General features: G+C 52.6%; 3 protein-coding genes and 1 pseudogene across 3 annotated transcripts; all 4 read left to right on the forward strand.

Moving 5' to 3' along the window:
• Nucleotides 1-3,208: 3,208 nt before the first annotated feature.
• LOC128936999 (mas-related G-protein coupled receptor member H-like) lies at nucleotides 3,209-4,130 on the forward strand. Its single transcript, XM_054276315.1, is given in 2 exon segments — nucleotides 3,209-3,748; nucleotides 3,750-4,130. Coding segments are annotated over 2 exon segments (921 nt in total).
• Nucleotides 4,131-10,234: 6,104 nt separating this feature from the next.
• LOC128936979 (mas-related G-protein coupled receptor member H-like) lies at nucleotides 10,235-11,181 on the forward strand. The gene is given in 2 exon segments (XM_054276290.1): nucleotides 10,235-10,601; nucleotides 10,604-11,181. Coding segments are annotated over 2 exon segments (945 nt in total).
• Nucleotides 11,182-14,504: 3,323 nt separating this feature from the next.
• Nucleotides 14,505-15,482, forward strand: LOC128937064 (proto-oncogene Mas-like; annotated as a pseudogene).
• Nucleotides 15,483-18,584: 3,102 nt separating this feature from the next.
• Nucleotides 18,585-19,533, forward strand: LOC128937108 (mas-related G-protein coupled receptor member H-like). Its single transcript, XM_054276472.1, is given in 3 exon segments — nucleotides 18,585-18,951; nucleotides 18,954-19,057; nucleotides 19,060-19,533. Coding segments are annotated over 3 exon segments (945 nt in total).
• The last annotated feature ends 290 nt before the right edge of the window (nucleotides 19,534-19,823 follow it).

The following is a 19,823-nucleotide window of genomic DNA, read 5'->3' on the forward strand; positions in this document are numbered from 1 at the left end:
CCTTTAATTCACCTTTGGGTGGCACATGCGCACCAAGCCAGAACAATGTAAGCCAAGACTAACGTATCACTGCATCTACATATCAAGACAATAAATCCCTTATAATTAGCCTTTTCTTGGGACCCAACCAGGTTCTTGGTCATTTTTAGCAACTGTATCTTCAGCTTCTTTCTTGTGGTCCTTGAGAGCATCTGCTGGGAAGGGGGGTTGGAGCCCCTCCTTTCCCTCTCTTCTTTGGCATTACAACTTTTAACTATTAACTATTTTATTATTCTCAAATATTAATTAGTGTATCAATATTGATTATTGTTTCAATTTTTATCAGCATGAATCATACCTATTTATCACAATTGGAACTCTTCATCTCTTCATGTTTTCATGTGTTATAGGGAAACAGAGTCTTTTCTTTATAACTTTACAAGAGGATTGCAGCCTTAAGATCAAGGTATCTCCTTATCCCTCCTGTCTGGGATCTAACAGTTCCTTTACTGACTTTGATGTTTTTATGTTGCTTTTTACATGCTTGTATGTAGTTCCTTTCTCTCACTCAAGGGAGGACTGAAGGACTGAACGAGTTAATACCTTGCTGAAGGCTTGTAGATGGTCAGACGGGGCTCGGTGTTTTGGGGAGCTGGGACCAGAGGGGAGGAGTTGATGGGCGAACCTCTGGCCCCGGCCCGGGGCTGTTCCTGGGGTCCGGCTCGGGCCATGGGGCTCAGGCTAAGGCAGAGGCGAGGCTGAGCAAGATGTCAGAGTCACAGCTCAGCTCAGCATCGGCTCTGCGGCCTGCCCTGCCCTGCCCTGCCTGAGGCCGAGAGGCGAGGCTGGGCCGGGGCAGCCCCGGGAAGGGGGCGGCTCCACGGCAGGGCCGCCCAGCTGGGATACCGCTGTACCTGCCACAAGAGAAAGAGCTTTCCCGAGATTCTCCATCTTTAACATGTGTTTTTCACAGAGGCGTACACAGCTTTCCCAGTCGCTCTACAGATTGAGCGTTCAACAGAAACTGACGCCACTTCTGTAAACACCTCCCGTGCAAAACCACCACACAGCCCAATGAGGGGGCCCTGATGAAAGTGGAAGAGAAGAGTCTGACCTGGTTTCCTCTGGCAGCCTGGAGAACTTGCCCGCAGTGCACTGCCCTCAGCTGCCAGGCTCCAGCTGCTGTCCCTGGGCCGGGATCTGCAGGAGGTTCCCTGGAATGGTCAAGCCTGAACTTGTCCCCTCTATTTCCTGGGGTGGGTCCTTAGGACCCTGCACAACAAATTTGCTGCTAAACTTTGATTTCTTGTTCAAATCTAGTTTTCCCACTTGTATACCATAATTTGGCACTGGACACGCACCTCGCAGCGTCCAAGAGGATCCATGCAATAATAAATTCAGTGTGAGCTGGTGCACTGGCACGCAGTAGAGGGATGATTTGGGATTTGAGCAATGAAATTTCTTCTGAGAATGAATGCTGCTCTCATGGCTTTAATCCTTAGAAAGTTGCAGGTTTCATCTGAGTCGTCCTCTATACTCCTTTGGGACTCACACAGCAGCCTACAGTGGATTCCAAGATGGTTCCCACCCAGGCTGACATGTGCCTCAGGGATCTGGGATGCTTCTGCTGGAAACTGCTGGCCCTGGGACCAGAACTGTCACCTCCCTTCCTGCTGACACCGTGTTTGTGTCCCCAGCTATGGAATCTCACATCCCCTCACCAGCCCAATCCTTTCAAGGGCAAACACTTCATGATCCAGGAGCTGATGGGGCTCCAAGAGAGGTGGAGAGGGACTTTGGACAAGGGCATGGAATGACAGGACAAGGGGCAATGGCTTCCCACTGACAGAGGGTGGGTTTAGCTTGGATATTGGGAAGAAATCCTTCCCTGAGGGTGGCAAGGCCCTGGCACAGGTTGCTCAGTAAGGCAATGGCCGTCCCTGGATCCCTGAAAGCGTCCAAGGCCAGGCTGGATGGAGTTTGGAGAGACCTGGCATAGTGGAAGGTGTCTCTGCTGGTAGAGGGACAGTCTGGCATCAGACAGCCACAAAAACACCCCTAAGTGTTCCCAGGACTGAGGAGGAGCAGGAGCAGCTCTGGAGAAGGGCTGGCAGGGAGTTCACAGCACCCTGGTCCCTGATAGCTTTCACTGCATCATCAAGAGGATTGGCAGTAGTTAAGGTGGGCTCCAATTGCTGATAGCCTGGCTACAAGACACTGAGTGCTGTTCTTCCCTTGGGCTCTGGGAGCCTGCATTGGAATGACAAAAATGGGAATTCTTGCCTCAGTTGTCCTTCCTTGGGCCCAGGGAAGATTTTGGCAATGGCTCTGGAGCTCTTCCCAGAATGGGAGCAGTTTCTGACAAGCAGCCAGATGCTTCAACAGCACTGCCAGCACTGCCAGCAGCATTCCAGTGCCACCAGCACCACCAGCATCCCTCTGCTGCTGGAGGGACATTGACACCTCTGACAAGAAAAATAAGGAATGGTAGAGAGAAAGTGAATGGAGTATGGGAAATTTGGCAGGGAAGGAGTATTTCTAATGAGAAGGAAATGAGGAGCCATTTGCAAATTCTTCAGGCGGACTGTTGACAGAAGTCAATTCATTTGTGGCAAAGAAAAAAAAAATCAAGATAAATACCTCAGAGGGAGTGGAGCTGTGACATAGCCAAAGTTGTAGAACAACTTCCACCTGCCGTATGACCCCACCAAGCCTTGGGGAGCAGCACCAGGACAGGGCACAGAGAGAGCCAGTAGGACGGGAATGGGGAGCTCCTGGTGACCTGGGCACTTTCTCCTTCATGTCCCTGACCTGGCAGGAGCTGCTTTAGGACATGGATCCCAAAGGAGCAAGAGGGACCAGGAAGCGCTGCTGATCTGCACAGAGCCCTTTGCCTGCTGCTGCCCCACAGGGAACAGGTCAGTGAAATGTTTGCCTTCCTCCCTACCCCACCTTCCTCTCCTGCAGCAGCTGCTCTGTTCCTGACACCCTCTCCCGCTGACCGCAGGGCCAACCCCAGGTCATCCATCCTCTGCCCTGAGCTTTTCTTTCACATTCCCTGCCAAATAGCCACTGCCCTCCCACCTCACTCCTCCCCACTGAATCCTTCCCACTGCAGGAAGCTGCTGAGGAGCCACATGGTCCATCCCTGCATTCTCCAAGCACTGACTGCCCATCTACTCTGACCACAGCCAGGGGCAACATCCCATTGTCTGCCCAGCGTCCATCCATGGAGGTGACCACCATGTCCCCATCTCCTGCCTCACCCACTGAAGGAGATGATCTGTGTGAGACAGATATCACTGATGTGGCCATAAACAGTGTGACCCTGCTCATCTGCCTCTGTGGGCTGGCTGGGAATGGGGCTGTCATCGGCCTCCTCAGCCTGAGAAGCAGGAACTCTGACTTCTTTGACCTGGCTGTCATGGACTTCCTCTACCTCCTCTATGCGGTCCCGTCTGCCCTCCTCATCCTGGTGGAGGATGTGTCCTGCTCTCATATCTTGCCCCTGCTGTACCTGAATTTCCTTTTCCAGCTGTCAGTGGTGTCCCCCTACTGGGGGCTGTTGTGGTTGATAGGTGGCAGTAATGTGCAGTGTGTGTACAAGCTCTGCTGGCTCTGCTGCCCCTGGGAGCTTCCCGAGCACCTGTTGTGGGTGCTGGGCACTGTCCAATACTGGGCCTTCTTTGCTCTCTTTGCTGTCATTCCCACGGTGACATTCCTGTGCCCATCACAGCAGCAGGAGCACTGCCGGGCAGTTTTCATCTCCATTGTACACCGTCATCCTGCTCCTCTTTGCTGCACCTGTGGCCATTTCTCACACAGTCGATTTCATCAAGTCCAAGCAGGGCTGCCAGCAGCAGCAACCCAAGAGGCGCGACATCGTTGTCGTCATCATTGCACTCTTCACTCTCCTCCTCAACCTCTTCAATTTCCTGCAGCAGCTCGGTTACATCGCTGTGTCCTCACAAATTGTTTTCCTCCTCACCTGCATCCACAGCAGCATCAAACCCTTCATCTACTTCTTGGCAGGGAGGCGCTGGAGGCCCTGCTCCGTGCAGTCGCTCCAGCTCTCCCTCCAGAGGGTCTTTGAGGAGCCAAAAGTAAAAACAGCCTGCAGAAATTATCCTGCCATGGACACGGGGGTCTGAACATGCTGATCACTTCCACTGTTCTCCTCAAGGATCCCAGTAGGGCCCAAAGAGGCTGAAGGTTTCCTTGAGCCTCCTGATGAATCAATACCACCCACCGCATGGTGCTGTATTCCAGCAGGAGAAGGGAGCACAGGCATTGGCTTGCGTGATTTTTGTGGGATGCTCTGCTGGGAGCACATTGCAGCATGGCTTTCCTCCTCCCTCCTGGATCCACATGGCTCCAAGCAGTGCAGCTGGGCTCAGTGCTGTTCCCCAGCTCTATTCCCCATGGAATGACCCTCATGGCCTCAGGCCCAGGGAATGAACTCCATCTCCTTTGGCTCAGCAGATGCGTTCCATGGTGTTTCCAGGGAGCTCTTGCCGGCAAAGAATGGGACACCTTCATCCCTGGGGACACACCCAGCACGGGGTGGCAGTGATTTCCCAAATCCCTGCAGGGCTGGTGCCTTTGGATGGCAGGAGAGGGGTTGGGATCACAGGGAGCATCCTTCCCCTTCTGTCCAGCAGAGCCGGCCCTGCATTCCCAGCTGATGGGAAGGGACACCAGGTAGGGCTGCAGAGCTGGGGAGGGACAGCAACATTCCCTTATCCTTTCACTGGGAATTTCTCACATTCTTGAATTCCAGAACTGAATCCTTCTGAGTAAAGTGCAGGGTCGATAGTGAACTCCACTGAACTCCTGTGCCTGTATCCAGAAAGTACATGGAATATGGAAATTCCCATCACCACATGCTTGGACCATTTAATTTAATTAATTGAAATTAGGGGGTTCTGCTGCTCTTCTGCAGAATGGGGCCATCCATCCTCTGGTTCCCCAGCATCAGTGTCCAGGGAAGCCCTTGAGCACCTCCATCCTGAACCTGACCACCCTCAGGAGGAGCTGCACAGCCACTCTGCACAGCAGCTCCAGCCACAGCCCAGCCTCTCCTGATCTTTGTCATTCTGTAACTATGCCTCAATCAGATTTGTTGAATAAACCACATCCAGACTTCACTGCAGGGCCTGTCCCTGTTAAACAGTGTCCAAAATGGCTCATTTCCTTCTTTTATCCCATTCTAAAGCCTCTGGCTGCTCTGGGAGCAGGGCAGGTCCCTGTCTCATACCAGAGCCCTTCCTAAGGCACGTGCCTGCAATGCTTGGGATGTTGGCAGTGCCAAGAGCTCCTGATTCCTCCTGGGAGAGACCTGGGCAGCAGCCACATCTCTTGCTCAGGGGGAAGTTGTCCCTCCTTTTCCCACTGCTTTAAATCCAGGGAAACCAATGTGCCACTGCTTCTGGAAAGGGAAGTGAGGGTGAAAGCCTTGTGTAGAGTCACGTTTTGAGACACACATGAGATTAAACACCTTAGGAGCATTTATAATGCTCATAAGCATTTTTAACTCCTAAGGACTTGTTTATAATTAAGAGAACAGAGACACTTTGACATCTGAGAGGGTTTTTCTCTCCATGTCTCCTGTTTTCCTGCCCAGTGGAGAGTAGGAACTTTCCATGGTGCAACCTCTTGTCCAGGAAATGACAGTTCAGCCAAGGGAGTTTCGCCCCAGGCAAATGCAGGAGGATCATGATCCTCAATGTACTTTTCCAACTTCCCAGCACCTTCCTTGTTTCCAGTGTCACCCAGGCCACTCCCCACCTGAGCTTCCTTTCAAAAGAGCAACGATTTCAAACCAAAAGTTTTCCTGGGTTTCCCTGCCCATGCCAGAAGGAGAGATGGAATGACATGATCTCTAAGGTTCTATCCAACCCAAACCATTCCATGAGGATGCCTCACTTCATCCAGCAACCACGCCAGGCAGGAGTTCTCCTGCTGCACACAGCACCAGCCTGACAAAGTTCAAGGAGCGTTTGGACATTACTCTCAGGCACAGGCTGGGATTGTTGGGATGTCCTGTGCAGGGCCAGGAGCTCAACTCCCTGCTCCTTGTGGCTCCCTTCAAACTCTGGGTTAGAGTGGCTCTATTTTATGATGGTTCTCTTTCATGATGATTTCACTTGATGATGACTCCCCTGTGTTGTCCCTATTCCCTAGGCACATACTTAAAAGCCCTCTGCAATGCAACAATTACAGAGGGGGTGAGTTCCTTGGCACAGCTCCCGGCCAGGAACTAATCAGAGGGAGGGCACTGCTGTTGGCCGAGGAGCCAGAGCACAGCCCCATTCCCACCATCCCACACAGGCACAGAGCAGCAGCAGTGGGACAGGCACTTTGCTCCACTGCCTGTTGTCACACTGGCTCCAGTTGTCGTGGCTCTCCTCATTCCAGCTCCCCTGGGATGCCTTCCCACCGGGCTGGCTCCAGCAGGCAGGGCTGGCTCCCTCCATGCCAGGGGACAAAGTGCTCATGGTGACACCTCTGCTGCTTCTCCTGCCCTCACACAGCTGCAGGGGTGACAAACAGACACACCACAGCAACGCTGCTGTCCCCCAAACATGGCTTTTCCCATCTTTTCCCACCCACAGCTTCCATGTGGAGCAGCACAGGGAAGGGTGAGGGACAGGAGAGATGGCAAGGAGGATGTGGCAGCCTGGTCCTGTGTGCCTGGCACAAAAGCCAGGGAGATACCTCCTTCCTGGCTGTGGAAATGACAGAGCTGGAACAGGAAAACAATTGGAGAAGGAGAGGATTGCCCATGGAAATATCAGAGAGCAAATGGCTTTGGGATGGATCTGACCAGGACTCTCAGGTGTCAGTTGATATCACTGAGCTGCTGGATTCCTTCAGCAGGACACTCGTTTCAATATTCCCTCCCTTTTCCCACAGTGTTTAGAGCTCTTAATTCCCTACTGACCTCAGTTCTGTCCCCAAAATCAATAACCAGGTTCCACCCAATGAGGGGGCCCTGATGAAGGTGGGAGAGAAGAGTCTGACCTGGTTTCCTCTGGCAGCCTGGAGAACTTGCCTGCGGTGCACTGCCCTCAGCTGCCAGGCTCCAGCTGCTGTCCCTGGGCCGGGATCTGCAGGAGGTTCCCTGGAATGGTCCCTTGGGAAAGGGGAGCGCAGCCCGCGGGCTGAGCCCGAGCAGCGTTCGGCGCGGGCTCTGTCCCAGCTCCTGCCACAGCCCCTGCTCTCCGTGCTGCCTCGTGTTCTCCAGGGCTCTCACGCACAGGCAGCTGCCTCAGAGCCTGCCACGGGCTCAGGGCTCTGCTCCTCAGCTGCTCTTCACTCTGCCCGGGAAATGAGCAACGGGAGAGAGCCTCAGCAACCACACCTGTGCCCAAAGCACTTGGGCTCCATCTCAGCTTCCATTCTATTTTATAGCAACCTCAGTCCTGAAATCCTGTCATTTCAACAGCCTGAATTTGCCCCCTCTCATTCTTGAGGTGGATCCTAAGGACCCTGCACTATAACTGTACTGTTCAACTTTGATTTCTGATTCAAATCTAGTTTTCCCACATGTATACTGAAATTTCAGTGGTATTTCACCTTCACCATACAGTTTCCTGGAAGATTCATGCGATAATAAATTCTCTGTGTGAGCTGGAGCGCTGGTACCCAGCATAGGGATGATTTAGGATGTCAGCAATGGCATTTCTCCTGAGAAGAGGCAAATCCATGCTGCTCTCTTGGCTTTAATCCTCACCAGCCCAATCCTTTCAAGGGCAAACACTTCATGATCCAGGAGCTGATGGGGCTCCAGGAGAGATGGAGAGGGACTTTGGACAAGGGCATGGAGTGACAGGACAAGGGGGAATGGCTTCCCACTGACAGAGGGTGGGGTCAGATTGGATATTGGGAAGAAATCCTTCTCTGTGAGGGTGCTGAGGGCCTGGCACAAGTTGCCCAGAGGGATGGGGTCAGGTAAAATCAAACAGAAGGGCTCCCATGTCTGAGGAGGAGGAGGATGAGCCCTGATGAAGTGCTGGAAAGGGGATCACAACACCCCAAAACCTGGTCCCTGATAGCTTTCATTGCATCATCAAGGGGATTGGCAGCAATCAGGGTGGACTCTAAGTGCTGCTGACCTGGCTGCAAGCAACTGAGTGCTGTCCTTCCCTTGGGCTGTGTGAGCCTGTGTTGGAATTTCATAAATGGGAATTCTCAGCTCAGTTTGCTTTCTTGGGGCCAGGGGAGGTTTTGGCAATGATCCTGAAAATCAACCCAGAATGGGAGTTGTTTCTGAGAAGCACACAGATGCTTGCACAGTGCTGTGAGCACTTCCAGCACTGCCAGCAGCATTCCAGTGCTACCAGCCCCACCAGCAGCTCTCTGCTGCTGGAGGAACAAGGACCTCTCAGGGGAGATAAATAAGCAATGGTAGAAACCTGCTGAGAGAGGGAAAGCATTTGGAGAATGTCCAATTTGGAAAAGAGTTTCCAATCAGGAGGAAATGAGGAGGCACTCAAAGAAATCTGCATGTCGAGCTGCTTCCTCTATGGCAGAAAAAAAAAGGGCAAGACAAATAACTCAGAGTGAGAGAAATTCTGATGTAGCCAAAGATGAAATTTCCTACTCCCTTTTGACTCCACCAAGCCTTGGGAAGCAGCACCCGGACAGTGCACAGAGAGAGGAGCCAGCAGGATGAGAATGGGGAGCTCCTGGTGACCTGGGCACTTTCTCCTTCATGTCCCTGACCTGGCAGGAGCCGCTTTAGGACATGGATCCCAAAGGAGCAAGAGGCACCAGGAAGCGCCGCTGATCTGCACAGACCCCTTTGCCTGCTGCTGCCCCACAGGGAACAGGTCAGTGGAAAGTTTGCCTTCCTCCCTACCCCACCTTCCTCTCCTGCAGCAGCTGCTCTGTTCCTGACACCCTCTCCCGCTGCCCGCGGGGCCCTCCCCAGATCCTCTCTGTTTTCCTGTGCATCCCGTCTGTATCCTAATACTGAAATGGGCCACAACAAACTTCCTAACACAATGCAAAGCATGAGGAAGCAGGAATTCTTGACCTGCACAGGACACAGAGGGATCTCTCCTTGTATTGTGTGTATGGTGAGATTTTACAACACAGAATTAATCCATTAGAAACATATGTAGCCATTTAGAAGTTATTTTATCTAATACACAAACACCATTTTCCTACTACTCATTTCCATGCATCCACCTTCCCCTGGAAGTCGTTTTATGATCCTGGAAGTTTATTAAGCAGTGTCTCTCTGGTGCTCACTTTCAATGAATGCTGCCATATTAAAGGTACCCTTGCCTTGCACTTTTCCTCTGGCCATGCACTGTTGTTTTTTGTTCCAGAATTTGCCCCAAAATCACTGCAGGCCTCCTTATCTGTTTCTGCACTGGTTCCTGCCATGTTTGTCATCCTGTGTGCCAGCCTTTACATCCTGTGAGAAACAAACACCCACTTTTTTTAATTTTAAATGGTCAAAAACCTTAATAAAAATGCAACAAAAGGACTAAATAAGGAGAAGCAGGCCTGGGAGCTTCCCTCATGGCTGCCCACCACGTGGCTGGCTGATCTTCAAGATGGAGGCTTCACCTTTGATACCCCGGGGGGTTGCATCAGCTAAACCTGGCCCCTCCCAAAGTCTGTCAGTCAGCCCTTCTTTGTGTTTATTGCTGCAGCCTGCTTTCCTGCAGCTTGACTGGAGGGTCAGGTGTTCTCATGTTGCACCTCTACCCCCCCAGCAACAAGCTTTTGTACACCCCATCTTTCCACCTGTCCTAGATGACTCAGGCTCTCTGATGGCAACAGTACAGAGGGGAGAGAAGGGGACTATGGGGAGAAGAGGGGACATCTAAACAACAGACTGCAATGACATAATTATACATCAATAAAGCTTCACTTAATATTCACACTGTATTCATCCCTTAACTGAGAGCCAATCATCCCATTATCCATCTATAACACATCATTCTAAATTTTGGCCACTTTGCTTTTGAAGAAATTCAGAAGAACTGAAAATGTTTATTCTCTGTGTTATTTATCAGCCTCCTGCCAAACAGCCCAACCCTCCCACCTCCCTCTCCCACTCCACAATTTCCACTGCCCTCCTTCCCTGCACATCTCACTCCTCCCCACTGAATCCTTCCCACTGCAGGGAGCTGCTGAGGAGCTGCATAGTCCATCCCTGGATTCTCCAAGCACTCACTGCCCATCCACTGTGACCACAGCCAGGGGCCACATCCCACTGCCTGCCCAGCTTCCATCCATGTGGATGAGCATTACGTCCCCCCCTGCCATCTCACCCACTGAAGGAGATGATCTGTGTGAGACAGATGTCCCCAGCATGGCCACACACAGTGTGACACTGCTCATCTGCCTCTGTGGGCTGGCTGGGAACGGGGCTGTGCTCTGGGTCCTCGGGTTCCGCATCCACAGGGACACCATGAAACCCATCACTGCCTACATCCTTGAACTGGCCATCCTCAACTTCGTCTTCCTCCTCTTCATGGTCCCCTCCACTCTGCTCTTCCTGCAGGAGGATTTCTCCTGCTCCTCCATCATGTCCCCAGCATCCATACGCTTCCTTTTCCTCCTCTTCCCGATGTTCCACAGCGTAGGGCTGTACTGGCTGACGGCATCAGCATCGAGAGGGGCAGGTCCATGCTCTGCCCACCTGGGTTCTTCTGCCACCTTCCCCAGGGCCTCTCATGGGTGGTGGTCAGTGCCGTGCTCTGGGCCCTTTCCATCACTGCCATTGCTGCCATTTCTGCGGTGAATTCCCTGTGCCAGTCACAGGAACACAAGCTCTGCCAGGGAGCTCTCATCTCCCTGTACATCCTCAACTTCCTCGTCTTTGCTCCATCCATGGTCATTTCCAGCACAATCCTCTTCATTCACTTCAAGGGTAGCTCCCAGCAGCAGCAGCAATCCAAGAGCCTTGACATCATTGTCTTCCTGGCTGTGCTCCTCACTCTCCCCCTCAGTCTCTGGAATTTCCTGCAGCAGCTCGGCTACACCACTGTGTCCCCCCGGGTTGTTCTCCTATTTGCCTGCATGCACAGCAGCATCAACCCCTTCATCTACATCTCAGTAACAAAGTGCTGGAGGCGCTGCTCCATGGGGTCCCTCAGGGAGCGCTTCCGGAAGGTGTTTGAGGAGCCAGAAGGGAGCAGTGCCCCCAGTAATGATGCCACCATGGACAGGGGGGTCTGAGCCTGTTGAACCCTTCAGGTGCCCCCATGCAGGACCATGGGGCAGTGACTGAGGATCACCCTCCCACCCTTATTCCGGCAGGGAAAGGGAGCACAGTCAGTGACAGGGGCCATGTGGGAGGGATGCTCTGCAGGGAGCACATTGGAGCATGGATTTACTTCTCCCTCAGAGGTCTTAGAGCACTTTACCCCCAAAAGAACCCTTCCCAACACGGCTGTGATCCCAAAATTCCCCCTGGCCCCTGGTTCCTGCATCCCACTGAGGACTGATATCAATAAACAGCACCGTGAACCCTGAGCTCCTTTTGGCCCCTCTGCCAGCGCTTCCCAGCTTCCTCTGGCTGCTGCTGCCAGCCGGGAATGTGGCTGGAGGGAGGGGACAGAGAGGTGGTTAGCCAGGAATTCTGTGACTGTTTAGAAATTTCTGTAATGAACTACGTTTAATTATTCAAGTCTTATTTGACTGTTTTTTTAGCTGGTTTTGATTTGGATCTGTATTGGCTGAGTGTCAGTAGAAAACTTTGTCAGCGCATACCCCATAGAGAACTTACTCAATAGATGGAGAAAAGAAATCAATAAAGTACTTTGAATGGTTATCATATAACCAGAAAAAATTGGATGTCATAGAATAAGAATGATATCTTGAGAAGGTTAGGATTTCAAAGGCCTATGCATACCAAAAGATGTAATTAAAAAATTGCAAGATATAAATTGCAATGGCAATAAGAGAGCCATATCCAAGTCCTGTACGTTACATTTATAAAATGTTGTTTACTGGAAAAAAATCCAGCTTATACATTTAACTAAGATAGATGGCATATTCTAGTACTAATTAAAAGAAACAAAAGACCTATACAATGACATAAGAAATTGGGACCACATTCGGGAGTATATATAAAAAATCCTTAATATCATATTGCATAAACATGCCTGAAATGTGTTTTTTCTTTAAAGCTGTCTGTGGAAAATGTATTTCCAATATGTTCACAACTTTGACTCAAAATCATTATTAGTCTAACATGCTTTTGCTGTTAGACTTCCACATCTTGGTGTCAGAGGGGACACAGCCATGGCTTGTGCTCCCTGCAGCAACCATGATCCCCAGTGCCAGAGCTGGGCTGGCACAGACACGATGGCCCAGGGGCTCAGCATTCTCCACCTCGAGTGCTCTGTGAGTGTCACAGCACAGATCTCCCCTGAGATCTTTTATTTTTAATTTTGTGAGCCAGGTGCAAAGGTGTCTCTGCCTTCAGAAATTCTTCCTCTCCACTGCCTTCAGCTGCTCCCTCAGCAGGCTCAGGTGGTGCAGCAGCAAGGAGAGGAGGAGGCCGTGATCCTCAGCACAGCCACCCCCTTCCAGGAGCAGGGTGACACCTGTGTTTGTCACCATGGGCTCCACGGGGCATCACCCCCCTCCCTGGGGCTACCCTGAGGCCACCAGCCCCACCACACCCCACACCTTCTCTCCAGACCCACCACACCCCACACCTTCCCACAACATTTTCCCAGCAGCTCCATCATGTCCCACCCCTCCCACACCACCCTCCCATCCCACTCCCCATGCAGCCCACCCACCTCCCATCCTTCCCATCCCTCCCAGCCCCGGGCCTCAGGCTCCAGTCCCTCCCCACGGGCTGCTCACCCCAGCCTGCCCCGGAAGGCTTTGGGGCCGTCTTTCTCTTGGAGATGCCCCTTGCCAAGCTCCATCCCTGCTCTCCAACCCCCCAACCTCCTTTGGACACAAACAAGAGGCACTACAGGGATGGCTCCACTGCTCTTCATTGCGCTGGAGAAGCATGGAATTGCCAGGAGGAGCAGAAACACTGCTGGGGCTCCTGAGTGGGGCAGGAGAGGAGCGGGGCTGTCTGGAGGGGAAGGCAGCCTGGGGGGAATTTCTAGAGGATGTCAGAAGGGGCATGATGCCTTAGGAGTTTAGCCTTTCTATTTTTCATATCCTGTACTGCATTAGTGCATAACTCTAAGCTCCATGTAAAAGTGTTAGTTAACTGTCTGCACATTTTGGTCAGACAAAACAATCCCTCTAGGCCTGAAATTCAAGGACACTCTACTGCCTCAGGCCTAGAAAAGTACAGACAAAAGTGAATTGTGGGAGGCAAAACTGGGGCTAAATGACTTCATTACCTGAAGCTGTAATTGGAGGATTAACCCCTGATTTGTTAATGGACCAAACTTAAATCTGTCTGAAAGACTCATGACCATTGCCCATTTTGGGTGCAGCCCCTCTCGGAGGCTTTGAGAGCCTAAGGTGAACCTTTTGAAGGCCTTTCATCAATGCCTCCTTTTATTCTCTTCACCTGCTCTGGCCTCTGTTCCAGGGAGCCAGCCCAAGGCATCAGGCAGACAGGGGCTGGAGGGGGCAGGAGGGCTCTGGGTGCCACCAATCCCAAATCTCACACTGGACAGCAGCAGAGCCCAACAGGCCACACCTGCAGCCAGGGAGAGGCCAGGGACTGGGAACCCATCGGGATGGGATGGGAGGGATGGGAGGGATGGGATGGGATGGGATGGGATGGGATGCAATCGAGAGTGGGGTGGAGATACGGATGAGGTGTGATACAAAAGTCAGACTGAATAAAGTTCCTAACACCAACTAATGGCGCTACCAAAGGAAGCATTAGGCAGCAGGACACGCAGAAGGATCTCTCCTTATTTCTGTGTGTGTGTTGTGAGACTTTACAACACTGTTTTTCTCCATTATAACTATACATACATAGTAAATTTTTTCTTGTCCAGTACATAAACATCATTTTCCAAGAACACATTTCCAGGCATCCAGTTCCTACTGAAGAATCTTTCATGTCCTGGGGTTCATTCAGAGGGGACTCTGGTGATCATATTCACTGAGTGCTGTGATATTAAAGGTGACCTTGCCTTCAACTTTTCCTTTGGCCATGTGCTCTTGCTTCTTTTTACAGAACTTGCCCCAAAACCACTGCAGGCTTCCTTATCTGTGTCTGCACTGGCTCCAGCCACATTTATCAACCTAGGTCCACATCTTTATATTAATTTTCTCTCTGACCAGTTAGTCTTGGAGCAACCTCAGGGGAGTTGAAAATGTTTATTCGCTCTAATTTATCAATCCCCTGCAAAGTAGCCCAACCCTCCCACCTCCCTCTCTCACCCACCATTTCTACCACCCTCCTCCCCTGCACATCTCACTTCTCCCCACTGAATCCTTCCCACTGCAGGGAGCTGCTGAGGAGCCGCATGGTCCTTCCCTGGATTCTCCAAGCACTGACTGCCCATCCACTCTGACCACAGCCAGGGGCCACATCCCACTGCCTGTCCCGCATCCATTCATCCATGGAGGTGAGCACCGTGTCCCCTATTTTAACCTCACCAACTGATGGACCTGGTCAGTGTGAGATCAATGTCTCCAGCGTGGCCATGGACTTTGTGACGCTGCTCATTGGCCTCTGTGGGCTGGCTGGGAACGGGACTTTCCTCTGGCTAGTCCACATTAATCCCATCACTGAATTCAACTTCTACCAAGCCATCGCCGATGTCCTCTTTCTGATCTTCATGGTCCCCTCTACCCTTCTCTTCCTTGTGGAGGAAGTGTCCTGCTCTGCTATAATGCCCCTAATGTATTTGAGCTTGCTTTTCCAGCTGTCGCTGTTCACCTACACCATGGGGCTGTACCGGCTGACATTCATCAGCATCGAGAGGTGCAGGTCTGTCCTCTGCCTGGTATTCTGTGGTTGCCAATTTCCTGAGCGCTTGCTGTTGGTGGTGATGAATGTCCTGTTCTGGGCCCTCCTCTTTGTTGTCATCGCTGTCAATCCCATGGTGACTTCCCAGTGCCAGTCACACGAGCAGGAGCAATGCTGGGTGGTTCTCACCTCCATGTACACCCTCAATGTCTTCCTATTTGCTGCACCCATGCTCATTTCCAGCACAATCCTCTTCATTCATCTCAAGCCTACCTCCCAGCAGCAGCCACACAAGAGGCTTGACATTGTTGTCTTCCTCATTGCACTCTTCAGTCTGCCCCTCAGTCTCTGGTTTCTCCTGCAGCAGCTCAGTTACATCGCTGTGTCCGTTCAGGTGGTTTTCCTGCTCACCTGCATCACCAGCAGCATCAAACCCTTTATCTACTTCTTGGTGGGGAGTTGGAAGAGAGACTGGTCCGTGGGGAGCTGCTGGAGACACTGCTCCTAGAAGAGCTGCAGGATGCACTCCTCGATCCAGTCCCTAAGGGAGGCAATCCACAGGGTGTTTGAGGAGCCAGAAAAAAACACTGCCTGTGGAGATGATCCCTCTGAGGACACAGGGGTCTGAGCCTGTTGATTCCTCCTACTGCACTGCTGAAGGACCCCAGGACAGTGGCTGAGAGATTCCTTGAGTCTCCTGATCAATAAATACCCACAGGATCACCCTCCCTGTGCTGCTGCATCCCCAGCCCCTTTCCAGGCCGCTCTGGGCTCTGATCCGTGCTTGGGAGGCCTCAGCCTTGAGGAGCAGCCCCTGGGCTCAGCTCCTGTGGCGCTGATCAGAAACACCCTCTGCTCCCAGCAACTGCTGCTGTCCAACCACCTCCTGGGCTTTTATCAACAGCCTTGCAAATTATTGTACTGCCCTGGATGCCACAGCATCCCTGCTCTGCCACTGTCCCAGGAAGCTGCCGGCCCCAAGTGTGGCCAGGCTGAGCCATTGCTGTGAGTGCCGCCCATGCCTTGGGGCCCTGTGAGCAGCGGCCCCAAAGGAGAGCCTTGGAGCTCTGCTGGGCCCAGCAGCGCTGAGCAGAAGCTCCCTGGCACTGGGGCCTCTCCCAGCTGGGATCTCTCCCGGCTGCTGCCCTGGGCTGATCCCCGAACACCCACGGCTCCTGGGCCCATCCCCCCAGGGCTCCAGGCCCAGCCCTTGGCCCAGGGAGGAGATGCAAAGGGATCCGCAGGGAGCATTTCACTGCCTGCCAGGGCAATTGGTCACAGGCACCTTGCACTCACTCTGCCTGCCTGGCTGGCTGTGTGCACACACGTCTGCATCTGCTGGGGCAAATGTGGCAGAAATGCTGCTCTCTCAGCTGTGTTAGTACCTGAGACATCTCACTGGGGCAGGCCTGGAAGCAAGGTTAAGGCATGAGATACCATTCCAGCTAAATGCTGTAAAGTGTTATTTCTTTGCTGAATTTTTTTTTTCAAGGTACAAAAGCAGGAATGGCTGGGAGCAGGAGAGACACTGCTCATGGTCCTAGATGGAGTGGGAGTGTAGGGGAAAATCTGGTCTCAGCACAGGCCTGGAGGTTCTCAGAGGGGTCCAGAAGGGTCAGAGAGTTCTCAAAGGGTCTGAAGGAGGTCCAGAAGGGTCTGGATGCTGCTGATCCCAAATGTCCCGGCTAGAGGGCAGCAGAACCCAATAGGCAGCGCTTCAAGGCAGGCAGCAGCCGCCAGATGGGATGGGATGGGATGGGATGGGATGGGATGGGATGGGATTGGGATTGGGAGCGTAGTGGAGTTGGGAATTGGGAGTGATACCAAAATCAGTTGGAATAAACTTTGCAACACAATGTCGAGCATTAGGAATCAGGAATTCTTTACCTCCATAGGACACACAGATAGATCTTTCCATATTTCTGTTCGGGGTGAGACTTTACAACAGGGCTTTTATCCATCATAACCACAGAGAGTCATTAAAATGTCTTTCTTATCTAATACATATACATCACTTTCCTAGGACTCATTTCCATGCATCCAGCTCCTTCTCGAAGCCCTCTCCTGATCCTGGAGGATCATTCAGAGGGGTCTCTGGTGGTCACATTCCCAGAGTATTGAGATATTAATGGCGACCATGCCTTGAACTTTTACTTTGGCCATGTTACAGAATTTGTTTCAAATACAGAATTTCTGAAACATACTATGACACAAATTTTCTTGTTACAGAACTTGCCCCAAAACCACTGCGGGCCTCCTTATATTTTTCTGCACTGGCTCCAGCCATGTTTATCATCCTGTCTGATCCTGAGGAACACATTGGAGCTGGGCTTTTCTCCTCCCTCCTGGGTCCTAGAACCCTATGGCCAGGAAGAGCAGGGACATTGCTGGGGGTCCCTGGTGGAGCAGGGCAGGATCGGGTCTTTTCCAGCACACAGGTGTCACCAGGGACGGTGTGGGGGGAAGGAGGTGGTTTTGTAGGGGTCAGGAGAGGCTCAGAGGGGGTTGGAGGGGGTCTGGAGGCCGGCAATCCCTAATCTTCCCACTGGAGGAGAGCAGAGCCTGACAGGCCACGCTCAGAGTGGGGGAACAGCTCCATCTGGGAAACCTGTGAGATATGATAGGATGGGGTGAGAATGGAGTGGGGTGGGGATGGAGATGGTGAGCAGGGATGAGGATGGGATCGGGATAGAAGGAGGAAGCAGTTCAACTGTGCTTCCTCAGGCCAGACTTTGTTTTTGCAATGATCTCAGAGCCCTTCACGGAACAGGAGTTGTTTCTGAGACGCACGCAGCTACCTCACCCACACTGCCAGCACTGCCAGCAGCATTTCTGTGCCACCGGCACCACCAGCATCCCTCTGCTGCTGGAGGGATAATGACCCCTCAGGGAAGAATAATGAGGAATGGTAGAAACCTGTCTAGAGAGGGAAGGCAATTGGAGAATGGGACACTCTACAGGGAAGGAGTGTTTCTCATCAGGACGGACAGAGGAGCCAATCACAAAAAATTCATTTAGACATTCTGAGAAAAGCCACTTCCTCTGAGGAAAAGAAAAAAAATAAACAAAAAACCACACCCAAGATAAATAACTCAGAGGGTCAGAATTTCTGAAGCAGGTAAAGCTGCAAGTTTTTACTTCTCCACTCCCGTGTGATTCCACCAAGTCTTGGGGAGCAACACCAGGATAGGGTACGGAGAGGAGCCAGCAGGATTGGAATGGGGAGCTCCTGGTGATCTGGGCACTTTCTCCTTCATGTCCCTGACCTGGCAGGAGCCGCTTTAGGACACGGATCCCAAAGGAGCAAGAGGGACCAGGAAGCGCTGCTGATCTGCACAGACCCCTTTGCCTGCTGCTGCCCCACAGGGAACAGGTCAGTGGAATGTTTGCCTTCCTCCCTACCCCACCTTCCTCTCCTGCAGCAGCTACTCTTCTCCTGCCACCCTCTCCTGGTGACTGCAGGGCCCTCCCCAGCTCCCCCGTCCTCTACACTGCACTTCCATTCCACATCCTCTGCAGAACAGCCCATCCCTTCCACCTCCCTCTCACACCCCACAATTCCCACTGCCCTCCTCCCCTGCACATCTCACTCCTCCCCACTGAATCCTTCCCACTGCAGGGAGCTGCTGAGGAGCCACATGGTCCATCCCTGGATTCTCCAAGCACTCACTGCCCATCCACTCTGACCACAGCCAGGGGCCACATCCCACTGCCTGCCCAGCGTCCATCCATGGAGGTGACCACCGTGTCCCCATCTCCTGCCTCATCCACTGAAGGAGATGATCTGTGTGAGACAGATGTCCCCAGCATGGCCACACACAGTGTGACACTGCTCATCTGCCTCTGTGGGCTGGCTGGGAACGGGGCTGTGCTCTGGATCCTCGGGTTCCGCATCCACAGGGACACCATGAAACCCATCACTGCCTACATCCTTGAACTGGCCATCCTCAACTTCCTCTTCCTCATCTTCATGGTCCCCTCCACTCTGCTCTTCCTGCAGGAGGATTTCTCCTGCTCCTCCATCATGCCCCCAGCATCCATACGCTTCCTTTTCCTCCTCTTCCCGATGTTCTACAGTGTAGGGCTGTACTGGCTGACGGCATCAGCATCGAGAGGGGCAGGTCCATGCTCTGCCCACCTGGGCTCTTCTGCCACCTTCCCCAGGGCCTCTCATGGGTGGTGGTCAGTGCCATGGTCTGGGCATCACTGCCATCGCTGCCATTGCTGCCATTTCTGCGGTGAATTCCCTGTGCCAGTCACAGGAACACAAGCTCTGCTGCCGTGGGGCTCTCATCTCCCTGTACATCCTCAGCTTCCTCGTCTTTGCTCCATCCATGGTCATTTCCAGCACAATCCTCTTCATTCTTTTCAAGGGTAGCTCCCAGCAGCAGCAATCCAAGAGGCCTGACATCATTGTCTTCCTTGCTGTGCTCCTCACTCTCCCCCTCAGTCTCTGGAATTTCCTGCAGCAGCTCGGCTACACCACTGTGTCCCCCCGGGTTGTTCTCCTATTTGCCTGCATGCACAGCAGCATCAACCCCTTCATCTACATCTCAGTAACAAAGTGCTGGAGGCGCTGCTCCATGGGGTCCCTCAGGGAGCGCTTCCGGAAGGTGTTTGAGGAGCCAGAAGGGAGCAGTGCCCCCAGTAATGATGCCACCATGGACAGGGGGGTCTGAGCCTGTTGAACCCCTCAAGTGCCCCCATGCAGGACCATGGGGCAGCGACTTAGGATCACCCTCCCACCCTTATTCCTGCAGGGAAAGGGAGCAGGGACAGTGATAGGGGCCATGTGGGAGGGATGCTCTGCAGGGAGCGCATTGGAGCATGGATTTGCTCCTTCCTCAGAGGTCCTGGAGCACTTTACCCCCAAAAGAACCCTTCCCAACACGGCTGTGATCCCAAAATTCCCCCTGGCACCTGGTTCCTGCATCCCACTGAGGACTAATATCAATAAACAGCACCGTGA

Source organism: Melozone crissalis, unplaced genomic scaffold, assembly GCF_028551555.1.
Source record: "Melozone crissalis strain CALT ecotype California unplaced genomic scaffold, PUWL_Pcris_2 ptg000018l_1, whole genome shotgun sequence".
NCBI classification, from domain to species: Eukaryota; Metazoa; Chordata; class Aves; order Passeriformes; family Passerellidae; genus Melozone; species Melozone crissalis.